This window comes from Telmatherina bonti (genome assembly GCF_933228915.1).
Source record: "Telmatherina bonti genome assembly, chromosome: 14".
Lineage (NCBI taxonomy): Eukaryota > Metazoa > Chordata > Actinopteri > Atheriniformes > Telmatherinidae > Telmatherina > Telmatherina bonti.
In genome coordinates, this window is record NC_136612.1 from 15,530,912 (window position 1) to 15,556,308 (window position 25,397).

Genomic DNA, 25,397 nt, shown 5'->3' on the forward strand with positions numbered 1-25,397 from the left:
GAGATGTGTGAAAAAGGGGAGCGGGATTTGCATGTAACATGAATGTGCTCTTCATGCCAGGTATCAAAAGATTGTTTCTCTGGTGCTGGCAGCCGTAATCGGAACGTGTTTTCGACACAAAGAAAATCCCTTTTCATGCTTAAGTAATGCTGCACTTTAACAAGGTGGAATAAATTAGCTGACAAACTACTGCTAGTGCAACTACGTGTGAGACTAACCTAGTTTTTATCCAACTGCCCACATTTCCAATCACATCTCTCTGTTTTTTCTGTGCAACAACAAAACATAAAGCGTGGCTCTGTGCCACTGTAACACTGTCCTGCGAACAAAATGTGTCATTATAGAGTTTCATCACGACAAATCTGTGGGCACAAACGGCAGGCATGGTATGACATCAAAGCAGGGAGGTGTGGATCCAGGTCTACACTGAATGTACAACTTTTAGGGTCACTAGATGGGGTCTTAACTGGCCTGGCTTGATGCATGTGCCAGTTTTTTTCACTTTGGATCATTGTTTTGCATCATTAGGGCTCTTCCTTACAGGACAGACTGGCTTTACTGTGTGTACATTCAGTGTAGCGCGGGCGAGACGGGAGAAAACATGTGCAAATCCCAGAACAAAGGCATGTGTAACTGCTGCTGGGGCGTGGCATCACGTCATTACACAACAACCTTTGTGTCAGTGTGTGGCGGCTGGCTGTGAAAATCACTCATTGAGGAGTGAGTCGGGCCTGTTGTAACCAAACAGCCTGAAGTCCGGCTCGTAGAGCTTGTAGAGTTCTCTACGCGCCTCCACGGGAACTGTGCTGAACCAATCCGACTCCCAGCTGCTGGTGGTAAGGTTCCTATGAGAGGTGGGAAATTCCACCACATTGTCCACCCGCAGCAGGCGCAGGAGGTGCTCGGCGTCCTCCTCCGCCGTCTCCAGGTGGCCGACGAAGTCGTACTGAATTTGGCAGGGGTGGCAAAGTCGATACACTTGCCGCCAGTGTTCATTAAAGGGCATGTCCTTCTCGGTCTGAGGGTCCAGGAGATACTGGGTGAAGTGAGAGAAAGAGGGATGGACGCCCAGAGCGAATGCCTTGTCCACCGAGGCCGGGGGTGTCGGCTGGTTGGCATAGCGACGCAGCATGACCTGCGCAAAGCGCCGGTAAAAGTCCTCGTTGCGCATCTCAAATTTATTCCTGTAGGCAGAGATAAGACGCACGAATGGGTCCCGGACAAAAAGGAACTTGGTGTACTTCTTCAGCTTCACCTGCAAAAAGATGAATTCAGCTTTTTATTCTTCTGCTCGTTTCTTCTCATGCAGCACATTTCAAGTATCCTGTCGACATAAAACAGACTGTACCGCGCAGCGAGAGGCTAAAACAACACACAGGATTAACTTATGACAGAAAAAGGGTGTGTGTGTGTGTGTGTGTGTGTGTGTGTGTGTGTGGGAGGGGCTTAAAGAAAAGATACAATATAAAAACTAAAATCAAATGCTCAAATGAATACATGCAAAAGTTTACAAATCAGCAGTCAGATTATTTTTTAGAAATCTCTTTAAATTTTCTACATCAGGGCACCTGAATTCTTGATAAGAAATACTTTTAACATTTTAGTCCCCTTTGAAGAAAAATGGTGCTTAGTAGCGGAGGAAGATCTGCTGTCGAGTTACAATAAAACGTACCTTTGGATTCATTTTATAGGAAACAATCAGAAAGCTTTCTGTTTTAAACGCATGTCAGACAACAGACTGCCGAAAAGCATTCATGTAAATAATGAGAGTTTTTGCTTCAGTAAAAGAAAACGTTTACGACACAAGTGGTCATAAGATGCTGAGGATCAACAGCTGGACACATCTGCTTCTCTGAACTACTCCTGTTGGCATTGGACTGGAGGAAAATGTGACTCTGGAAGAAATGTTTTCAACTATTAATGTGTGCTTATCAGACTCCAGGAAGAACAGCTCCTGATGCTTCATGTGCTAACGGGGATCTTAATAAATGAAATAAAATGAAAGGATCACACTTATTGCTAGAAGAGTCTGCAGAGCAGATCTAGAAGTAAAACAGCCGTATTCATTCATGTCTAAACACACCTTCATTAAGTGCTTCGCGAACTTGCCGTAACGTTTCCAGAACTTGTTGAAGGTGAAGTGCATGCTACTGTTGTGCACCAGGTCTCTGGGAATCGCCAGAGGGTCTCTCTGAGGAATGCCTTCCAACAGCATGCTCTCGCTGAGAACTATCATGATGCGTTTCCAGTTGCTGCACGCTACCTGAGGTTTAGAGGAAAAGTCCCGAGTTATTACCTGGAAACAGACGGAAACAAGAGTGTGCAGGTATAAAACCTACCTTTGGGACGTAGCAGTAGATAATACCATGCCTGTCATCCACGATCAGATGGTCCAGCTCCTTGTTGGGAATGTCATCAAATGAACGGTTTTTGCCAGGAAACACCAGGCTGTCGTTGGCGCACATCTCCTGAAGCAGCCTCCGTCTCTGCTCCTGGTTATTCCATCGTGTACAGCAGACGCCATCGGTTATTAGAAACTGGACTTTTTCAGACATTAGTTACAGACTTTAATCCATGCAGTCATGAAAAAAAGATCACAAATGGTTTTAAATATCCGAACTGAAATAAAACCATGTACATGAAAATGATGTTAACTAATTGGAGACAATGCAGAATCGAGTTCATCCCGTCGTTAAAAGCATATATAATTATCTTTAGCAGCAGTAAGTGGAAGAAATAAATTTCTACAAGACATCATCAGCCCCTCATGTCACTGTGAAACAATCCACTCATCTTTAGAAAGTTGCTTCAGTTCTTTAAGGTTTGGAGACATTTCCTTCTTTTTTCAGCTCTCTAAAGGTCCTTCCACAGAATTTCAGTCAGGTTGGGGATGTTCTCTGTTGTAGATTAGCTGCTTCGTTTGGGGTCTGTATCCTGTTTAATGATCCCACTTCCCTTCCCTGTCCCCATAATACTTTGGTATAGAGAGGAATTCCTGGTCCAATCAATGATTCTGTGCAAAACAAGCCAATATAACCACCCTTACACTACCATGCTTGACGCTTAGAGTTACATCTTTGTGCTGTTATGTTTGTTTTTTAGCTCATGTGGTGCATTATGACTAAAACATATCCAGAAGTCTTGTTGTTTGTTTAGACACAGCTTTGCAAAGCTGAGCCCTGCTGCTGCCATGTTCTGGCACTTGGACCCTGCTTACCCTCTTAATTACAAAGTAAGCAGTAATAGTAAATGTCAGATTTTCACACACTGCTTCTGCATTTTGATTTTGTTTTTTTTGTTAAATAAAGAAAGAGAAAGTGTGATTTGTCATATATTAGTGTCTGCATTTATCTCATCTTAAACCCTTGTCACAACCCGATCCTTTTGTGTTATGCTGACATGAAAACCTCACAGCTGAAAGAGGACCTACTTTCTTTTCCACATGTTTGTATAATGACTGAATCACTCATTTTCAGACTGATAACTAACACTTGTCTTGTCAGACTCAACTTCCTGTTTAGATTTTACTGATCACATGTTTTACTTATCCAACCTTTAAGATCCTGTTAGCGAAAAAGAGCAGTATCTATGTACTTGTGTCTGCAGTAAAACAGTTGGACTAAACAATACTAACAAGTCGACATACTACTGATAATGATAATTGTATTGACCTGTCTCTCGCGGAGCTCTGCTGCCACTGGAGTCAGGTGAATTTTCCACTCCCTCCGCGGTATGTACCGCTCTTCTGCTTTCTCCGACTGGTTGCTTGTGTCAGCCGGGACAGTGTCTGTGGGCTCCCCGGTTCCGGGCTCCAAAAACTGGTTCACAAAGGCATCGATATCAGACAGGAAGGACGGCGTCTGAGTCGTATGCGGCTTCGGGTGGGGAGGGGGATGTGGAACTTTGGGTCCCGGTGATACAGGAGTGTGCAAATACAGGTGCGAGGCGCCGACATCATCCCAATAGATGATGATCAGAAGAATCATGAAAACCGACCCCAGGATTACAAAGATGCGGAACATCCTGGACGTTCCCATAGCGACTGTTGCTTGCTAAAGTATCACCATAGCAACAGACTTTATGATTTTACAGGACGTCTCCGCAGCATTGCCATGGCAGTAAACAGAGACGGTTACCTGGGTCTTTTTGTGTGGCTACCGGGGCAACACACTGCAATACTCATGCTACAGGGTTACCATGGCAACAGAGTCAAGGTCCAGGGGCATAATCTAACCATGATGGTGGACACGCAGCAGCTTTAGCAGAGTCTGTGTGAAGGATAAGGCTTGTCATGATGCTGCTGCACAACCGGAAGGCTCTGTAATAGAAGGAAAAGAAGAGGTCTGTCAGGGACTGACGCTCAGCCCTGCTCCATACCTGCAGAACACACACAGACACACACACACACACACACACACACACACACACACACACACACACACACACACACACACACACACACACAGAAAACACCTCTACATCTTCCATCTCTCAGATTCTCATACAGAAAATTCACTTCTGATTACAGTAACTAATAGTCATGTGTTTTTTACAACTAAACGCATATATTTAAAAATAAAATCTACTCAGGCTATCATTTCATTACTTCTCCTGTTTTTACATATCCTTTCTTTTTTTCTGGTCGACGCATGTACAAACACATAGGGACCAGCCCAAACAAACAATCTACGGTCTTCCTGCTGTATTTTCAGCTATGAAGAGCCTAAAACAGAAGGCAGGGGACCCTGTGACTCTTTATGGGCTCAATTTATGACAAGGCATGTGTTGAATTTCTGCTTCAGCTCTTGGAGTTGACCTGACTCCCACTCTCAGCAGTAAAATCACGAGTGGTTGTGAAATAACTTCATGTTCGGGAGCTCGGCACACCAAAAAGCAATATGTTCTCGCCACACCAGCCTTACTAAGAATTATAGTCCAGAGCCTTAAACCTGAGATCATAAAACCTTTGTTAGTCACCTTTAAAAGCGGGTAGTTATGACATATTTTACACACGTAAACATGATGCATTCTGCGTTTAATAGCAACACTGAACCTCAGTGTGCTCATGCAATACACCAGTAGGCTTTAGAGACAATTAGCCTAATGGTTTTAAGTAAATACAGAGTTGTACCTGTAACTTATCCCAGTCACATTTGCCGCGTCTCAACATCCAGTCAATCTTCTTCCTCCTATTTAGTTCAAAGTCACAGGGCGTCCACTTTTCCACTCTGACACACTCCTAAATTTGGTAGCCTTCATGCCACAGTCCCTATATTATTTCCTGCAGCAAAGAGGGAACCATTGACATGGAAAAACCCTCATAAGAGGCAGCAAACTGCACTCCTCTCGCCCTCTGTCTACAAATACACACCAACGAATTAACTGCAGCCTTATTACACACATCACGCCGGATTTATCATCAGGGCAAAATGCATAAAGTTAATGTGCCACTGATCAAATGAAAGCCTATTAACTCAAGCACTTAAGTACAGTTTGAGAGAGATGGAGGCTACTAAATCTTTCCAGGTGCATTTCATAAAGTACGACACTTTGACTCCACGACAGTTCATAAACATTGCACCTTTCATTCTATACCAGTACACCAATAAATAACTATAATCTCACTTTACATGTAGCGTACGTGCTGTTAATTGTTTATAAAACAGGAGTATGAGATTAACGACTTAAGTGGTTTGATGAGATATATTATGTATATTATAAACACACACACACACACTATATATATATATATATATATATACATACATACATATGTATATGCATGGTGTTTTTAACTAATATATCTCATCAACAGTCACCTATATACACACACATTATATATGTTTATATATGTGTGTGTGTGTAATAGCATATATATATATATATATATATATATATATATATATATATATATATATATATATATATATATATATATATATATATATATATGTATGTATGTATAGGTGGCTGTTTGTTATTGGTTTAGTGGGTTTTTTAGGCGGTTCAGGTGTCGTTGTGTTTTCCAGCATACCAACGCAGCGACCTGAAAGCGCGAGCTCCTCACCAAACGGCGGATAGTTGACACCGTCCTGTCCGCTGAAGCCGCCAGCAGATGCCAGACCGGACACAATGTGTCCTTTGACGGGAACGAGAAGAGAGGGAGAGCAGCCCCGCGGAAAGCGACTGCAACGCCGTCGGACCTGTCGCTCGGTGGATAAAAAAAAAAAAAAAAAAAAAAAGAGTCGCGTGCGGCGGTTTTTAACGTGTAAGACTGAGGAGCGTTTAGAGAAAACGAAGAGTTAGGTTTGTCACGGTGACAGCCTGCCCAGTCAGTGTCTTTATCTGGCTGTCAAGCCAGCCCTCTGCCCTGGAAGGTGAGCCACTAAAAGATTAAACATTACGTTGACATCTAGACTAATTGGTGTTATTGATGAGGACGTGGGGTGAGGAATTAAAAGTAAGGAAGACCTCTCACCTCTTCCTTTGCCTTCCTGCTCCCTGCGCCGCCGCGTCAGCTGAGCCCGAGTCCAGCTGAGCCTGTGTGTCTCTGAGCCGCTTTTCCCTTTTTCTTGGAGATGGATTGGAATCACGCAAAGTACCGCGAGACTGCGGAGCTTCGCTTTCTGCAACGTGAGCGCATATGGAGCATAGATATGGAGGGAGGGTTCATTTTCTGGGTCAGCTTCAGCACAACGTGTCTCAACTTGGGGATGATTTATGTAGACAGTCTGTGCCCTCTCCCACAGGAGTAGAGTGCTGAAAATAACCTTTTTGTCTTTTTTCTTTTTTAATTTGCTTACCTGCAAAACCAAATACCAGTAAACCTCTAGAACACAACGCAAGGGGTTATAATGAAGGAAAATCTTGTTCAAGGTTTTTTTTTCTTTGCATGCCTAAGGCTGATGTCGTTAAGAAACCCTTTTATTTATTATTTTATTTTTTTCAACTCTCATCCTGTGACATTAAACACAGCGTGCTCACACAGCACACAAACACAACTTCATCTGTTTTTAATAAGCAACACACATTTCTCCCCCACTTCTGGTTTTACACTCATTGCTGAGTTCCCATTAATTTGAATAATCTAACTTTGCACCCTGGTACTCATTCTGATTTTCAAAAACACTCACACACACACACACACACACACACACTTAAGCAGTTTAATAATACACAACATGGAGAAAAGTGCAGGGGAGGTGATAAATGCATTCAGTTCATGTGGCTGATATGAGCTGTCTTGGAAATATTTGCATGTTGGTGTGTGCATGTTTTTCCATGCAGATGAGATTATCTGGCATCCTTTTGAAAGAGGTAACTCTAAATCCCTCATGGCTTGCCTTTTTTTAAATATACATATATCCATATATGTATATATGTATATATATATATATATATATATATATATATATATATATATATATATATATATATATATATATATATAGGCTTAAATAATTATAAAACCACCAGGGGAAAACGTGCATCCATATAATGTTAAAAACTTCAGAAAACTATTTTAAATATATAGTTTAAAATAGTTTAAACAAGCTCAGCTAACACTAAAAGCTATTTTCCTTTTTTTTTTTTTTTTTTTTAAAAAAAAAAGAAAAGAGCCAACATAAACCAATAATCCAGAATGGATTTCAGATTTTTATTCAGCAAAGGTATCAAGGGAAGTGATTATAGTGTAGTTCTGCAGTTTTGATTTTTTTTTTTTTTTTTTTTTTTTTTTTGGTTTGGTCTTATTCTCTTTTTTTTTTTTAAAGTTTTTTTTTTTTTTAGCTTTAATAGTGCTATCTTTGTACACAGTTATCAATACATAGGTGGTCTGAAAAGTTTTTATGAAATGCAATAACTATCCTTTAATGCAAGTTGCAATACAAAAAGAACACACCAAATATGTAATCTAAATTAATACAAAGAGTAATTATACTAAAATAATTCACATTGTTGGAAGAAGTTGTGTCCTCTTGCAGCTTCAAGTCGGATAGAAATTCATTGGATTATTTACATGGAGAGTCCTAATATTAGCCACTAGAGGGCAGTATAGTCTCTGTAGCTCTGAATGGACCTGAAAATGTGTCTTTACATAAATGAACGACTTTCCTCTTTTGTTTTTTTCTTGTACTTTTTTCAAAGCAAAAGAAGTCATTTTTATCTTTCTAGATCAGAAGGCCTTTACAAAGTGTGTAATGCGTTTATTTAAGTCTTTAAAAACATCAGCGTCCACACGGGCATTTCAGTCTGCGTGTACATATAAAAAATGGCGGTTCCATGTACAAGGTTCCAACAACACCTGTTTCTGTCTGCAGGTTGTTGTGTAACAGTCTACAGGAGGTCCTGCTCGACCCAGATGATCTTCTTCTGCTCCTCAACTATCCGGTCTTTGATGACCCTGATCAGATCTTCCGGTCCTGCCCAGGTATCGGGCTCCAAGGTGGAATAGAGACAGGGGATGCCTTCCAGCTCCTTCTCTTTCGCCCGACACAACTTAACAAACTCCTCCTCTGACTCCAAGCGAAGAGGCAACTTCCTGTGTGGACAGGAAACAGGAAGGAAGCAGCGTGGTGAGATTGTGGTCATGTTTGGAACCCAGAACCTCTAAGATCCTCTATGCACTCTGCAGACATGGTCTGTCTGCTTTGATGAAGTTCTCAGAAACATTACAGTTTCCGCATGCTGTTTTTACATTTATGTTATTTAAAGAAACAAGCCACCTAAAGATACACCAGGTAGCAAGGTTTTGATGAAAATTAATCAGAGAAAGAAAATAAACTCCAGGAGATCATCCTGGTTTGTAAGGGATTAAAAGAAAAAGGGCACAAACATGAAGAAAAAGAGTAGATTTGTCTGTTAGCTTAGTTTAATCCCCTGACTGGAGTCCAGATCTCATTTAGGGACAGGTTGGCAGCTTTTTGGTTTCCGTAACTGGTTGATTTTTTTTTTGTTCTTACCTCAACCTCTTAACATTTTTATCACAGATCTTGACATAAATGATGATCGGGTAGATTTCCCTCCGTAGAAGGTCTTTGACGCAGCTCAGCTCAGCCTCCAGCAGGCAGTGTTTTCCCTGGTGATGGGTAGAAAGACGACACCTCAACATAACTTAGCTAAAAACATCAAACTACTTCACGCTTCCTTTTTGTCCATATTTACCTCATAACCATCTAGTTTCTTACCTGTCTTTGAGTTTGTTTTAAGGTTGTTTTTCAAGTAAATGCTGTATAAAAAGATCATAATCCAGCCTTTAAGTCAAATAACAACACTGTTTTGGAAGGAAATTTTACTGAGATAAGATTTTTCTTCCTGTTTGCCAGCTAGTACCACATCTGTGGTGATGCAGCTGGTAAGGATGAGAAACTTGATAAACTTCCACATTAAATGAGTTACAATGACCTCCCAGAAATAGTTTTCTGTGTGGCGTAATCTCAGGAAACTTTACAGAGGAAGTAAATAAATTTAGGAGAAGTCTAGTTTATTGTAAGAGTTCAGTTTATTTAATTTTAAATGGAGTGATATAATGCGCAATCACGGACGGTACCTAAGAAAACCTAAAGATCGCACCAGATCTTGGCATCGACCGAGTTCCTGGTTCTGAGCACTGAAGAGGAAAGCCACTGGCTAAACAGGAAGAATTCAGCAGACATGTAGCTGGAGCACAGGACTCTTTAATGGTCAAGCTGCACATCTGCGCTTCCTTGAAACAGGGTCCCTGAGCTTTCATAGATTAAAGCAGGACTGAGACACAATCTCACTTCCTGTTGGGCCATTTTGCTTTCAAAAATAAAAAAATCTATTAGAAATGTGTGTTTTTTTTGTTGTTTTTAAGTATCTTTGGCTTTTGTTTGTTTGTTTTATATCCTACTGACAAACAGGCATGTCCGTCCGTCCATCTATCTATCTATCTATCTATCTACCTACCTACCTTCCTATCTATCCATCCATCCGTTCCCCGTGTCCTGGTTGGTGTTTTTTTCCTGCACCATTTCATTAATGAAACATGTCTAAGAAACTACAGTACAGTCGATAAAGATATTAAATAAGTAAGAATAAATGTTTAAAGTTGTTTTAGGTGTGATTTCTCAAAGGACAGAGAAAGACTCAGATGGAAAGCATCATTTGTTGCGTGACAGTAGCATGCCAGTCAAGCATGGTATGATCACAGGGGAGGAGGGGTTCCTGACTTTTTGCTAGTTACATGAAGTGGGCTGTCATGACAAAACTGGTCTAAGGATGAATGCTGGTACACACGGTGTTTACAACCTACTTTTGCAGCGACAGCTTCGATGTTCTCTCGTGTGATGCATTCAAATGAGGCTTGTTTCTCTTTGTAGTGAACGAAGGGCTCTACGTTCTGTTTCAGATGAAACTCCTCTTTGGTCAGGGAATCTACACAACAAGATCAAATAGGAAAACATAAAAAAAAAAAAATTCTTGCAAAATGAAGCAGAAAATCAAACTGTGCCCATTAGTGAGCCATCACTGTAGGACAAGTCTCAAAAGGAACTGAAACTTGCGGTTTTCTCTCTGGGAGACTGCATGTAATAAAGACATTACATGCACTTTTGACTTGCCATATGTTCTGCTGTTTACATAAGCAGCTTGTCTGAGCCGACTCCTCTTCCCACAAGAGATGATTTAATGGGAGCAGGGTGTTGACTCTCTGAGAACGTGACAACCCTCTCAATACTTTCACACCACAGGGAGTGAGCTCATTTGCAGAGTAATGCCGTGTCTGAAATAGCCTCGTCAGTCTGGGTATGATCTAGGCCATCTCCCATGATGCTTTCACTCTCTCTGGTTACACTCAACATTTACACCACAGTGTCATAACAATACATGACCTGAATCCCCAAAGAGGCTTCATTTTCTCTCACCCTCACCCCTTTCACCACTTACTATCCTCCTGTTCTTTATGATGCACAATAGATGAGAACAGTAGGATTACACCAAGATGGGAAAATGCAGACATTAAAATGACGTCTTATTCCTTAGGTGTACTAACCTGGTTTACAAATGTTAAAGTCCATGGCTGCTCCCATGTTTAGAATTTTCTGGATGATGGTTTTGGCCAGGGCAGCAGGACTGAATAGGACGGGTCGTTTTCTCTGGGTCCGCTGAAGGGTGACGGGACTGTACGGAATCAGGTTCAAACCTCTGCTCAGGTCGTTGTCTGGGTCAGCAGCATCTATTTCCAAGCATGGCACCAGCAGATAAAGAGGGAAAAGTAATTATCCACCCACTCCCAGTAAGATCAATGGTTTAAAACTGCTTCCCTTATTCAGTACTTGAAATCCTGCAGCGCAGGTATTATCATTTGTGAGAATAAAGTAGTTTAGGCCTTTAATACTGCATGGATTTGTTATTCCATGCTTTCTAAAATACCCAAAAGATTTTCTAGTGGATAAAAAAAACTGGTAATATATTTGATCAGGTTTTATTTTTCACAGTTTCCGTCTTTTAAATGTAATTTTTAGGTTTCTAATCACTTGCTGAGCTTAGATTCAAGGACTTAACTAGTCAGTATTATTATATATGCAGAAAAGTTGCGACACAGTCATCTTAAAGTACTTCTAAGAAATAATTTAAATTATTCAAAGTCAATGCAGCCCAATTAAAACAAATCCATCATATGATTCTCAATAGTCTTTTTTATAATAACTCTGTTCATACACACAAATTTATACAGTAAAGCAAACAACTTGCACCAAGTCATTCTGCGATTCAATCCCCCACTGTGTGTATGCAGGAGGACAGTGGACGACAGTGGAAAGGAAAAAACCTCTATGTTCATATTAAAGGAAATCTCCAGCAGAGCCTGACAGGGAAAGCAACAATCTTCCTCAATTCAATTCAGCTCAACTTTATTTGTAAAGCACCACTTCACAACAATGTAAACTCAAGGCGAGTTACAGACACACCAGTTCAAGCCAATTCATAATACTGTAAATAGCCTAGTTTAGGAAAACCAACAGATTAAAATCGAATCTTAAAATTCAATCCAATCCCCCATCTTCAGCATGCAGGATGGTCACCTGCCTCAACTAGTTGGAGAGGAGAGAACAGCTAGATGGGAGTGAAGAGGAGAGGAAATATAGCTTAACAAGCTCCGGACCTCTCGATGCAGCGCAGTCTCATCAGAAAATGTGTAAAAGATGGGGGTTTTTTGTCACCATCTCTAAAGTAACAATTCGCAGCTAATAGGGGCACATTATGAGATGGCAGCACATCCCTGAGCTGTTTTCTGAAGGGAAGCACCTACAAAACATAAAAAACAGCTAAATCTTGTAAACTAAACAGACATATTAACCTAACCCTTACCTTGCATGTGTTTAGTCATTTCTGTAATATTCATGCTTACGATAATTATATGTTTTAAACATCCTTTAAAGAAGTCACTAAAGCAAAGCATAAAAGTGAGAGCATCACTGTAAAAATGTGGGATGGACTTTAAACAGGACTTTCTGCTACGTAAATCATTAAACTAACACCTCAGATTCTCCCTGCTCCTTCTTGTGAATGTCAGGACTTCTAAAACCCTGAAAATACCTCAGATAAGTGCTTCTCAATAAGTAAAGCAAATGTGCGCCTGCCTGTTTTAGCTTTTCACTGCCACGCGAGGACAAATAAATATATAAACATAAGTGCCTCTTGGTTTTGTTTTTCCTGTTGTTGATTTTTGTCCTGAAACAGAAAAGCTAATGTTTTATGGAGAAAGTCAACACTGTAAAACCAAGTACAGTGCTTCAAAATGTAGATTATCACAAGGGAACATTGTGGTTTGGCTTTTTAAAAAAAAAAATTTTCTTCAGAAGGGGCTATTTTGCCTGTTTATTACAACGTGTTTGTTGTAACTTCAGGCGATTAGCATTCAGCTCATAAACAGCGTTAGCGGCACAATCTCCTAGCTGTTAGCTTGTTAGCTAACATCTTTATGTTTGTACCACAAAATGTCTGTGTTTATATCTGAATATTGTGCGAATTTGTCTCATAACCTGCAGGCTAATGATGTTTATATAAGTGCTGTATTACTTGGTCTAGTTAAAGTAAAATCGAGTGATGTGGGCTTGGAGAAAATACTGCGGTTTCTTTCATAATTGTGTCACATCGGCACTTTCTGTTCAAAAATCACAAACAGTCATTTTTTTCTCTTTCAAAACATTAACATTTCATAAAATCATAAAAGGAAAGAAGCAAGATTACAATAAAATATTTACCCAACACGGTTTGTTCACAAATCAATACAGAGAAATGAGTGAAATAAAGAACAAAGATCAAGAGTGATTTTTTTTTAAGTTGAAGCAAATAAATTAAAAAGTGTTACTATGTGTGAATATTTATACATATTTAATTTCTTTAATTTTTGTAACTGTAATTTTTGTAATGTAGTTACATTAACTGAGAGATTTAATGTAATGTTTACATTCTATAAAGAATGTTTTTTTCCCTGATAGTAAGTGTGACTATTTCTGCATGTGTATAAGATTGTTACGTCCCTCATCTATTTTATGTAAATCTGACTGTGCAATCCCATCTGGACCATTGTCTGGCTGCACAGCTCTGTTCCTGGTCATGGATGGCTGTATCATCCCCTGTCCAGGATTGTCTGACTCTTCATCCTCCCCAGCTGGGTGCAGCTCACTTCAACCCTTTCTGAGCTATTCTTTCCTCATTCATATGATCTGACAGAAAGTCCAAACTCAGAAACTAGTGTAACTTTTTTTTTCCTCTTTCAGCTTCAGCATTTAGTCATGTGTTTCAGTTTGAGCAGGTACAAGTGATGTGTTTACCTCTCATTAGGTTTCTCCTCTCAGTTTTAGTTTCATGCTGTTTTCACACCTTTTATTTTTACCTTGGTGCTCTGCGGGCTTCAGATACCTCAGTTTCCCTCACTTAGACACGTCACGCCATGCATATGTCAGCTAAATCCAGGTCTTTTGGACAGGTTCTTACGGCGCACAAAATTCAGGCATCATGTAACTCTTCACCTGTGTGTGAACACTTTCAGTATACAATTCTTACCTCTGACACTTTACACCTTTTCATCTCTCAGATCTTTATTTTTAGACGGCTTTAATTTTCCACAGTTTACTTTCACTGCCTTCAAAGTGAAATTTAATCCCACTTTCTTTTCTGTTGCTCTTCTCACACTTTATCTCCTTTCAAAGAGATCAGCTGCTTTTTTCAGCAAACTGAAAGATGACAGCGGCTCCCAACCTTTTAGCGTTTCACTTTTATCTCCTACTTAAAATGAAACTTTGACGGTTGCAATAACTGTGAATTTTCTAGATGCATGAGCCTTTTTTGCATGTGGTTGCTGCTTCTTTTTCAACACTTCGCGCTCACCCTCTGGTCTAAACACCTCAGTACCTTGTCTGGGTAGTGTTGTGCTGCCAGAGTTGATGAGCCTCACACGCTCACTGCTGTTCATCCGTTTGTACTTGATGTCCACCCTGCTGACAAACTAGATTCCAAACACACACAGATCAGAGAAGAAGTGTATCAGCATGATTCTCACTGCTTTTCACTAATTTGCAATTGTTTTAGGGCAGATTGGCTGAAGCTGTAGTGCTGATGAAATAGTGTTTGCTTGCACTTTATTACCTGCAGTATCTGAGTGAGGAAGATACTGGCTCTGGACAAGCGTGGGCTGGCTTTAGGATCAGGAGGGGAGCTGGCCTCTTCGGGCTGTAAATTGTTCTGGACGGAGATAAACACGAGCATTCAGACAAAGTCGCCCACAATAACTGGAGATACTTTTCTTCAAAAGACCTATAGTCGCCACATAACACACAACTAAGATAAATAAAGAATTTAATTTACAAAGAGATAAAATAGATATACAGATTTTAAAACAAAAAATAACAAGGATTAGAGAATTATGAAAAAAATTAAAGAAAAAATTTTGGGATCAAGTTTATATGTTATTGGAAAACAATCCTGCGTGATAGATTACTAAATTATTTTTCAATCCAGCTATAAAATTAAATAAAATAATATAAAATAATATAAAATAAAGTAATCTATTAACAGAAATTATTTCCATATTTCATCATATGATTATTATATTTTTCAATAAATAAATCATATATACATACAAATACCCAATATATTAATTTGAATATAATTTATAATTATAAAACAATTTTATATATCAGCACATGATTATATATCCTAATAAATAAATGAATACATAAATAAAACGGTCAAAACCCTGACAAAGACAAAGTGAGAGGAAATCTAAAATCTATTATAGGAGAAAAGTTTTTATTGTAAATTGTTGTTTTGTTTCCTGAATTCCAAAAACATAAAAAGATAATAGAAAATGGATTAAATACAAATACACATCAACAAAATAAATATGAAAAGGAAAGAAAAGAGTAAATTCCTACCTTGCTGCTGCGGTGGGTTTCATCGTCTTTCCCTCCTCGACACATTAACTTCTGAATCTTCACCAGAAGCAGCTGCTGCGCTCTTCATTCACAACCATTTGCAAATGCAGAAACACAAACAACAATAAAAAGAACATGAAGGTAAACTTCTTAAAAAATATTAATGAAACAATTGCACAACAATATCAGTTTCATAAAGTCTTTTGTTTATTCCTCTTCCTCTGCTGAAACTGTGCAGCTCAGAAATAAAAGCAATGAGACCAAAAAAAAAAAAAAACCTGAACTTCCAAACCAGCTCTCATCAGCTAAATCACAGTGTCAGGACAAAGAAAACAAGCAGTTCCTCTGTACCTTGAATTACTGGGTATGGTGCCTCGTTCAGTCAGGTCAGCGCCAGTGTAGGGGTCCACACGGGCGCACAACCAGTCGCAGCGTTCCAGGTGCCTTGTGTCCAGAACATGCACCACCTCGTCACAGCGCACGCTCAACGTGCAGCTGTCTGATTGCTCAGAGATGTTGAGGTTGACTCGTATGTAGAACGAGTCACCAGACGCTACCTTGCCATCCACTAGATCCCTCTGTAGACGACAGTATGCTGGAGGACACGGAAGAATCATACCCAGCTTTAGCAGAAGGCAGATGTATGCGGGTTTTTTTTTTTTTTTTTTATCTTCATGATGTATTATCACTCACTTAACGGTTAAAGTAAAACCACAATCCACGTAATTTCTTTAAAGTCAAAAAACTCTTCCACATACAGTCAAAATTGGCACGATAGTGCAGCTTGGCAGGTCCAGAGCAGTGCCGCAGCGTCCAATGGGCTTCTTCCTGAGTACTGGTGTCCAATGAAACGCTTTGGTTTTCCCCTCGTATGCACCCCTCAAGCTGGTTCACCAGTCACAGCAGAAAACACATCAGTACACATACAGAACACTTTTTATTGTGCAGTTTGTAACTTCAAGAAAGATTTTTACCACCATACCAGGAGGAGATGGTGACCCTCTCGCAGCCCCGCCCTCTCAGCGTTGGACCCGGACTGGACAGATGAGATGAAAATCCCACTCTCATTGCCTCCAACCAGTGTGATATCCCGAAGCAGGTTGTCGCCTTGCAGCGACAGCTCCTGCACCGGCTTCACGGTGGAGCTGATTCGAGAAAAGGAGGACATAGACAGGCGGAACGGCCTGCACACAGATCATTGAAAGTTTGTATCTAAAATCAAGGTGTGTTCACTCGTATACATGTAAGCAGGGTGCGATTTGTTGGGGGGGGGGGGATTTACCGCCCCTCTGCTTTTGATGTCCCCCCCTCTGGACTAATGTTCCAGTCAAAAGCTGTATAAAAAGCTATATACACAGGTAAAAAGGTCAAACAAAGCTGAGATCCCTCCCATACCAGACTGTTCTGCTAAGTTTATAGGTAAAGGTGTTAAAAAATAATAATCTTTTAAATAAGCCAAAATTTTTGGGAACATTATACTGACTTTCATTTTTATTTTCCAGATTTTTCTTCCAGTTTGGAACGAGAAAACCTGCGTGAAAGGTAACGTGTTGCCAGTTATTTTATTAAAAAAAGATTTTTTTAAATGTCCCGCCCTCTGGTTTTTTCATAAATCGCACACTGCATGTAAGCATGTGTGAAGCCGGGCTTCACCTCTCCAAAGACAGTTTTCTAATGATATTGTTGACTTGCTCCAGATCATATGTATCCATCCCCTCTGACTGATGGGAGGAGGAGGAGGAGATCACAGAGTTAGGGCCATCCTCTACAAAAGAAAGCAAGAAAAACACAGACAAAACACACAATTGACTGATTTTAAAAACATGTATAAAAATGCTATGAATTCATTCAGATAAAAATGTCTTTGCTATTTTTGAGCATAATGTGAAAATACTTTACCTCCCTCCATTTCCATGTTGTCACTGTCAAAGTCTGACAGACTATAAATGACAAAATGCCAAGATATTTTGAGACGTGACTTGACAGACAAGTAAATATAAAACATGAAATGTGTTAATAACACAGTATGAAATCATCTACATTTCATTCTTGAAGTACCTGCGAGGATAGAAGTCATTCTCTTTTTCCCTCTCTCTGCGGTACAGTGATTCTTTCTGAGGTGGCTCTGCCATGATGGACATCATGCTGTCGTTACGGTTACGCAGCTGGGGAGTCGGGCCAGCATAAAAACAATTTAATGTGACCCTAAAACAGACAAAGTTCAAATGAAAACTCAAACACAAAGCAGCTCAGCCTTACCATATTTGGCCTGGTGTGCTCCGCGATATGGAACGGGAGTGGGGATGGGGATGAGGAGAGTTGGGGGGGCAAAGAGGAAGGATACGTGGGAGATAACGGGAAGCCGGGCAAAGGCGAAGGCAAGGGTGAGGGCGGGAGCGAGTTGCCATTTCCATGAGTGTTTGGCATCTCCAGAAAGTCTCCTCCATTGGCTGAAGTTGAAGATAGAAACAAACGAGAGGTTTGTTTACACACAGGAAACACCTTTCACACACACCGGGACGTGCTCTGCGTACCTGTACGATGACCAGCATCCGAATGAACTTGAATGTCTTTGGCCATGTAAACTGGAGACTTAGCTCTGTTCTAAATGACAAAACGTTGACACCTTTTAGTTGGACATATTTTCCGGTGACCCCTCCGCAGATGTGTGGTTGTTAAAATGCAGAACAGGAAAATGAACTACTGCACACATTTCATGTATTACAATACTGCTCCTTTAGTTTCCATCAGCCTTCTTATGTGATGAAATATTTTCTGCTTTTTGTAATTACAGAGTAAACTATAATAAAAGTTTTACTCGTATGGCTGCTGAAGGGTTGCTGCTCCAGGTACGAGAATATATTTTATGAATAATGAGAACACATGATTGCTGACTGGAGATTTAAAGCTGGGGTAGGTGATGTTGGGGAGCCAGCAAGAGGTGAAAGTAGCCCCCTATCTTGGCTCCTCCCCCTCTGGTTTCGCTTCTTGCATGATTCAAGGTTTTTTTCTTACCTCCGCCAAGGAGGTTATGTTTTTACAGGTGTTCATGTGTTTGTGTTCAAGATAACTCAAAAAGTTAAGGACCGATTTAAATGGAATTTTCAAGAGTTGTTGGAAATGTGAAAAAGAAGGAGTGATTTAATTTTTGTGGTGATCCGGATCACCTTTTGGATCCAGGAACTTTTTAAAGACCTTGGCTTTTCTAGTTCCCCGATTTTTCTCTTTCTCAGCTGTTTAGCGAGAGGAGGCAAATAAACCAAGCTGGGTCGGGAAATCCTTCCTGCATTTTCTCAGCCATGTTTACCTTCTGAGTTTCTTCTTCACTACTTTGTATTTTCATCCTAACACGTTATCTATATGCAGGGTGTGGCTACCAGGTATGCGCTGCAGGAGGGAGAGGAGGGGAGCTGGGAGAAGCTTACAAAATATAAGAAATGAACAACTTCAATTCGGCCCGAATGTTTGGATTGGTCAGAGTTTTTACAGATTTACAGTAAACTGAGGGGTCTAACTATATTTCTAATTGATCATGATTACAAAATGTATAGACTACTATCAGGACGAGGAACCACTTCAAACCAGAGTAAAAAAATTAGAATCAGAAAGACTTTTATTGCCATTGTCTTTGAACAAGATTACCTACCCCAGCTTTAAGGTTGGGTCTGCGTTTTAAGGGAGGTTGCTTCTCTTCTGGTTGCTTCTCTTCATGCGACTCATCACTGGACCATTCAGATTGGCCCTGCGCCCCCACCTGGGAGATGATGGTTGGTAGAAAGTCCCGTGGTAAACTCTGCACAAACAATGATTTGAGATTTTAATTCATTTCCATTAAGCATTGAATCCCTCCCAAAATGCAAGGCTCAACAACCGTCATTTCAGGGTTAAGCAAACAACAACACTTAGTTCTGCTAGCTGCCAATGTGCACCCATGACAGGTGTGCAGCTAACATAGAAAATGCAATTATACTGTTCTGTGTGCATCTGAATTCCTTGAACTATTGGACACCAGAATACCTTTTATTAGCAAGGCTTCTGCTAGCACTTGCTTGTTTTTCTTTATTCTTGCACACACACTTAATACAAACCCAGACCTTCTCATCTATCAGCAACAAAATGAGAATCTTAAATTTGGAAAATTTAATCTGTTGCTCTTGTAACTTTTGAAATGTAGCTAATGTTTCTGTAATGTAGCAGCTAATGTAGCTTCAACAAGCAAGCTGCAGCAACAGCCACATTAGCTGATACAGCTACATTAGCTGCTAAAGCTAGATTAGCTGGTACAGCTAGATTAGCTGCTACAGTTGTGCGAGTACAACTGTTTCAGCTAATGTAGCTGCACCAACAGATGCAATTATATTGGCTAAAGTGGTTTTTGATTTGAAAGTGCCATTTCAGTGTTTTTAAATAAGCAGACAAAAGCTTTCTCCTGTGAGACTTCTATAATATTTCAATGGTTTAAGTGTTTAGATGATAATGTTACTAATATATGCCACAACCTCCTAATGTTGTATGTAGGCTATCGTATTTGACACATACAGTTTCTGAGACCTTTTGCATCACTTTATGGTCCAAACCTTTGCTCAAAACGCTATTGGGCTCAATCTGATCTTTGTTTTTTGCTCCCAATGATACTTTTTGCACTTCAATGATTTTGATATATTGCTCATTATCAAACATAAATATTATATATATATATATATATATATATATATATATATATATATATATATATATATATATATATATATATATATATATATATATATATATATATATATATATATATATATATATATATTATATATATATTTGTACTTGAACCTTTGATAAAGTACGAAAAAAAAATGACAAAAAATTAAATTAAATTAAAAAAAAAAAAAAAATATATATATATATATATATATATATATATATGTGTGTGTGTATATATGTATATATATATATATATATATATATATATATATATATATATATATATATATATATATATATATATATATATGTATATTTCTTTTTTTTAATTTTTTTTTTTTTATATTTAATTTAATTTTTTTTTGTCATTTTTTTTTCGTACTTTATCAAAGGTTCAAGTACAAACTTCTGATTAAAAAAATGTTAATATTCTCGAAATTTTTTCTTGGGTCGAGTTTGAATTTATACATTAAAGTGTTCTGCTCCTTCTGACCTGATCCAGAGGAATGTCTTTGGACATCCGTCGCAAGCGACTCTCCAGAGTGACCAGCTTGGCTTCTTTGCGAACAATCTCAATATGGAGTTCATCACTCTTCTCCTCAAGCTCTCTGATTTGTTTTCGGTATTTGTCTTTGTCGATGAGACCTTGAGAAAACTGGTGCTGGGCCTCGTCTCTGGATCGAAATGCCTGCAGCAGCAAGGGAATATGACCAAAAAATGTTATTATAAAGCTAAATTTAATAAAAGAAAATTGGTAGCGCACCAGGAATTGTATTGATCATTGTTGTGATAAAAACTCATTTAAATTTGCACATTCAGACTTATACTATAAGTATTTCCTTTTGATAATCAGCGTTTCACTTTTACACACTTTTAATTGAAAAATAAAGTGACAAAATAAAAAGTAAAAATGTATTTGTGTGTGTATGTGTGTGTGTGCGTTCTCACCTGGTCCCTCTCTTTCTCCACCTCCTCTAGCTGTGTAGTGATGGTGTCAATGCGGTTGCGATACATCTCACAGTCCTTCTGAAGCGTGGAGCACTTCAACTCAAGGTCCTCCTTCTCCTCCAAGTACTACACACACAGACGCACACACAGCAGCACTGGTGTCATGTTTTTTTTTTTACAAAAAAAGACAGGAAGACAGACTGAGAAAGGAAGACAGACTATGTTATGCAGAGACAAAACTAAGATGGAGCTTTCTTCAAAGGGTGTTTCATAAAGATCTATGAAGTGTTGGTCTCTCTCATCATTGGTGTGTGTTCCTCTCTCTGCTTCTCCTTTTATGCATTTGAACAAGCGACCCTCTCATTTCTCCCCTACATGTACGTTGCTGAAAGTGTGTGTGCCGTTTTGACCTTATCTCGTAGTTCCTCTGCCTGTCTGACTTCTTCAAGCAGATTGTAGAGGCGGTTGACCAGATCCTGTCTGTCTTCGAGAGCTTCCTGTCTGTCATGCTCCAAAATGTCAAGGATGGCCTTGTCTGAGGCAGGTAAGGGACACGGCTGGGTACGAAGCAGATAAATGATAGAACAAGAGCTGGGATTAATGGTTTATTAAGAATGGAAAAGCATTGTTATGTCAAAGGTTATAAAGCTCATACAAATTTCATCTGAATCTCTACAAGTCCTGATTGTTTTCTACTCAGCTTCGCTGCATGTTAAAGTGCACATTTACAGGTCCATTATTTTACCACCATGTCTCCTAAAAGAACTTAACATACATTCATGTTAAATAAACATATATCTCTCATATTTCTGCAGCACTTTCTGAAAAAAGCCCAGTTTTGGCTTCAGTCCCCTTAAGTCTCTTCTCCCACAATGACTGCTAAACTGAGACATTATGACATTATTCAAATGTGTCTTTAAGTCAAAGAAGAAAAAACAGGAATTTCAGACAGTTCAAGAGTCTACTCTCTGAAAAATAACTCTCACTGTCCGTATTTTTGCTTTTGTAATAATGTTGATCCTATACATGCAGAGATATATCAAAATAGAATTAGAAAAAAAACCAAAAAGCAGATATAAGATGAATCCTGATGTTGCCGTGTTTGTTGGTCGTGAAAATGTGTGAAACATGAATTGTATCAGCTGTTTACAGCTTGTTGCACTGAGCAGCAGGGGTAAAACATCTGGTTAAAGTTGTAAAAAACGTGAAGGCAAAGTAAGAAGTGGAAAATGCCTTTTGCAGCTCTTTGCAAAGAAAACTTCTCCACTATGACTGAGAGTCTCTGCAGCGCTGTAATCGATTGCAACAGTAAAAAAAAACAAAAAACGTTGCAACTGAACCATTTCAGTCGGGTCATACCTGTATGATGGACTGCAGCTCCTGCAGTTTAATCTTCAGCATTTCATTCTCTCTTTCCAGCTCAAAGATCTGCTCTCTTCTTGGACGGTTCTCGATGTCGTTCTTCAGTTTGAGACTCTGTCTCCGTTCCATCTTACACTCTTCCTCCACCTTGTTCAGCTTGTGCTTCAGCTGATCAATCTGCATACAGAGAAGAGTAACAGCTGCTGAATACTTAATGAAAAAATCACATAAGTTCTCCAAACTTGCTGGTAATCATCCTCATGGTAGAAAGAAATGTTGTAAAAAAAAAAAAAAAATTTAACTACAGAAACAAACAGAATACCAAGAAGTCAATGATGTTTTATATTAAAAAAAAAAAAACCCTTTTACACCTTTATTCAACTGGAATCCTTTGGAGGTGGACCGTATTGTAATCTAATAAAAAATTTTAACAACTTGATACATGAAATGATGTGGTGGTTTAACCTACAGGGTAGCTAACAGAAAAAGAAAAGAAAAGAAAACCTATGACTTATCCTCCGGAGTGGTAAGTAAAAGTTTCTCACTACTAATGTTTTGCAGCTTATGTTAGTTTTTCTGCTTTTTCTTCTGTTAGTGTGTGAATGTAAGCACACAATGATGCAACACTGAGTCACTTCTGTCTAATACTGTACAGCCACCAAAACAAGATGATGTTTTCCTTTCGCCGACAAAATGAAACCTATGTGTGACTGTGTTGATATGGTTGCCACCACGTTTGTGCTGGGAAATAAAAAATGAGTAAATGGGAACCACCACGTATGTAAAGGTAGCTGTGTTATTGTGACTTTTTTTTCAATAAAAAATCAAAATAAACAGTGGAAAATCAACAGGCAACAGTAACTATGATAAACAGATTTATGTGTCAGTAAATGCACCTCATTTTGTGGATCATTTCTACACACCAAGGCTACAAAATCCACTTTTATAATGCTTTCACAATTCTTACAGTTTTCTTTTCTTCCAAGAGGATGATGATGATGATGGTGTATATGTGACAGGAAGTACCTCTAGCTGCAAGTCTCGACTCCTCATCACAGCCATGTTCTTCTCCTCGCTGAGCGTGGCATACCTCATGGCCAGTTTGTAGTTCTCATCCTTCACTCTCAGCAACTCGTCACTGTAGGTATTCCTCTCTTCTCTCAACTTATTGTACCCTGGAGCGCCAGCCACGATATCAATGAGAAACATGTTTAGAGGTTTAGGTCTGCAGGTCTTTGCTAAATAAATCATTACGCTACATTTAGAAGTTATTTGACTTCTTCACAGACTTCTGAATGAAAAACTGTGTTTCCTTGAGGTGCTTTGTTAGGAATAACTAAGCAGGTTAATTAGGCATGAAATAAAACAGTGCATGGCTTTTTAATAACTAACTGGCTGCACATCCTTTAGTCTGTTGGTCTAATAATAGCTGACCTCTAACTATCTTGTCATGCCAACTATATTTGCTGTTTCTAACTACTGGAGAAGCTGTGAGAGAACTGTGCACCGAGCTAGCCTAAACAGCTTCCTCACATTATTTTTAGCAATTGTTTTGGTGTAAATGAGCCTCGCGTACCAGCTGCAGATGTGAACTGCACAGGACACGCGAACACAGTGTCCTAGTTTCGCCAGCAGCCTTTAGTAGACAATGTGATAGGAAATCCTTGTTAAACTCAAACGCGGTGCACCGAGAGAGGTAAACCAGCCACATTTGGTGGTGAAGCAGTTTCAGTGCGTGCCAGTAAGCTGTTCATTTTTATCAATTCTTCAACCGTTTGACATGTTTAAAAGCTCTGTGTATTTCAGAAATACAGAATATGTGAAGGTTGTTTATCCAGATCAGGGAAATATACATAAAATGCTGTGTTTTTACTCTGTTGGAAGGCCTGAAGCTCTTGATTGGCCAGCCGAAGCTTCTTCTGCTCGTCTTCCAGTGTGCAGTTCTTCCTGCTGAGCTCAGCAAACTGCAGGGTGTTCACTTTGGATTTCTGCTGCAGTTTCATCACTTCGTTCATTAGAAAATGAGTTAAACCCTCGTGGCCTTCTTCCACTGAAACAAGGAAAGAGAGAAAACAGGGGGGAAAAAAATGGAAAAATTAGCCTCTTTCCCACTGTAGGAACCATTTGACGTTCCTGTAACCTTTTCAGTTCTTTGGCGCATTCGGACAGATCGGAACTTAGGGACCATGCCCCTGAGTTCCTATAACCATTTCAGCGCCTACTCAACTTCCGGGTCTTTCCTTAGTTCTGTAGGAACGCATGTGACGAAGCAGGCTGACGTAGGTGATAGCTACGCCCTCGCGCTGAGCGCCGCTACTTAATTTCCGCATCGTCAGACCCTGCCATTTTTAAAAACCACTGTTTACGGAAGCATGGAGAACGCAGCTGATAAGTGGACGGACGACGAAGTCAGAGCCCTGCTGGCTGTTTTTTCAGCCGAGGAAATCCAGAGGGGGTTCGAAAGCACACAAAGAACACGATGGCCTTGTCGCTCTCCATTTTTGCTCCTTTGTGGTGTTTTCCTCTTCGCGGTTTGTTTTGTTGCTGAGTGGCGCTAAAATAACACGTCACTGTCGCAGATGGTTGCGTCAGATCGGTAGCGATCGGGTCTCCGACTCATGTCCGAATGCAAAGTGACACGGTTCTCTGGCGAAGGACAGTTCTTAGAACGCTATTAGTTCTCAGAACGCAGTTCTTAGAACGTCTCTGTCCGAATGAGACTACTGTGTGTTTTATGTAACTCACGGTGTGAAATGATCGCTCTGCAAGTGATTTCATTCAAACAGCAGAGCAGGATACGTGAAAAGTTCAGCATGTTTAGGCCTGAAACTGATATGACAACTCCCGCATGGAAAGACACACCCGACTATTAAACTGCAATCCAGTTCTGTCTTTTGCATGTAACTCTTCCTCATCCGTAGCTACTTTTCAAGCATCTGGAACAGCCTGTAAGAACCAGATTGGACAGTGACATGTTGTCACTGCGGGGGTTGA

The 25,397-nt window shown here is 39.7% G+C and overlaps 2 protein-coding genes across 2 annotated transcripts in view; both read right to left on the reverse strand.

Annotated features, from left to right (window-relative positions):
* Window positions 1-682: 682 nt before the first annotated feature.
* On the reverse strand, window positions 683-6,536 carry LOC306765221 (carbohydrate sulfotransferase 12-like). The gene is made up of 5 exons (XM_079252622.1): window positions 6,479-6,536; window positions 3,672-4,318; window positions 2,336-2,492; window positions 2,084-2,259; window positions 683-1,255 (listed from the first exon to the last, which is right to left on the reverse strand). The coding sequence occupies exons 2-5, from the start codon at window positions 4,035-4,037 to the stop codon at window positions 707-709; spliced, it is 1,248 nt and encodes a 415-aa protein (XP_079108748.1). The 5' UTR covers window positions 4,038-4,318; window positions 6,479-6,536; the 3' UTR covers window positions 683-706.
* A 1,298-nt stretch (window positions 6,537-7,834) lies between these two features.
* card11 (caspase recruitment domain family, member 11) overlaps window positions 7,835-25,397 on the reverse strand; it is a 29,966-nt gene continuing 12,403 nt past the window's right edge. Inside the window, exons 4-25 of the mRNA XM_079253017.1 lie at window positions 24,277-24,453; window positions 23,430-23,578; window positions 22,401-22,580; window positions 21,452-21,598; window positions 21,042-21,167; window positions 20,587-20,781; window positions 19,045-19,191; window positions 17,933-18,002; window positions 17,743-17,848; window positions 17,457-17,603; window positions 17,298-17,338; window positions 17,052-17,163; window positions 16,381-16,582; window positions 16,157-16,283; window positions 15,750-15,993; window positions 15,399-15,480; window positions 14,611-14,706; window positions 14,353-14,470; window positions 11,012-11,194; window positions 10,274-10,395; window positions 8,961-9,076; window positions 7,835-8,539 (exon numbers count right to left, since the gene is read on the reverse strand). Of these exons, the coding sequence (XP_079109143.1) occupies window positions 8,335-8,539; window positions 8,961-9,076; window positions 10,274-10,395; window positions 11,012-11,194; window positions 14,353-14,470; window positions 14,611-14,706; window positions 15,399-15,480; window positions 15,750-15,993; window positions 16,157-16,283; window positions 16,381-16,582; window positions 17,052-17,163; window positions 17,298-17,338; window positions 17,457-17,603; window positions 17,743-17,848; window positions 17,933-18,002; window positions 19,045-19,191; window positions 20,587-20,781; window positions 21,042-21,167; window positions 21,452-21,598; window positions 22,401-22,580; window positions 23,430-23,578; window positions 24,277-24,453 (3,092 nt within the window). The 3' untranslated portion in view covers window positions 7,835-8,334. The remainder of the gene's footprint in view (window positions 8,540-8,960; window positions 9,077-10,273; window positions 10,396-11,011; window positions 11,195-14,352; window positions 14,471-14,610; window positions 14,707-15,398; window positions 15,481-15,749; window positions 15,994-16,156; window positions 16,284-16,380; window positions 16,583-17,051; window positions 17,164-17,297; window positions 17,339-17,456; window positions 17,604-17,742; window positions 17,849-17,932; window positions 18,003-19,044; window positions 19,192-20,586; window positions 20,782-21,041; window positions 21,168-21,451; window positions 21,599-22,400; window positions 22,581-23,429; window positions 23,579-24,276; window positions 24,454-25,397) is intronic.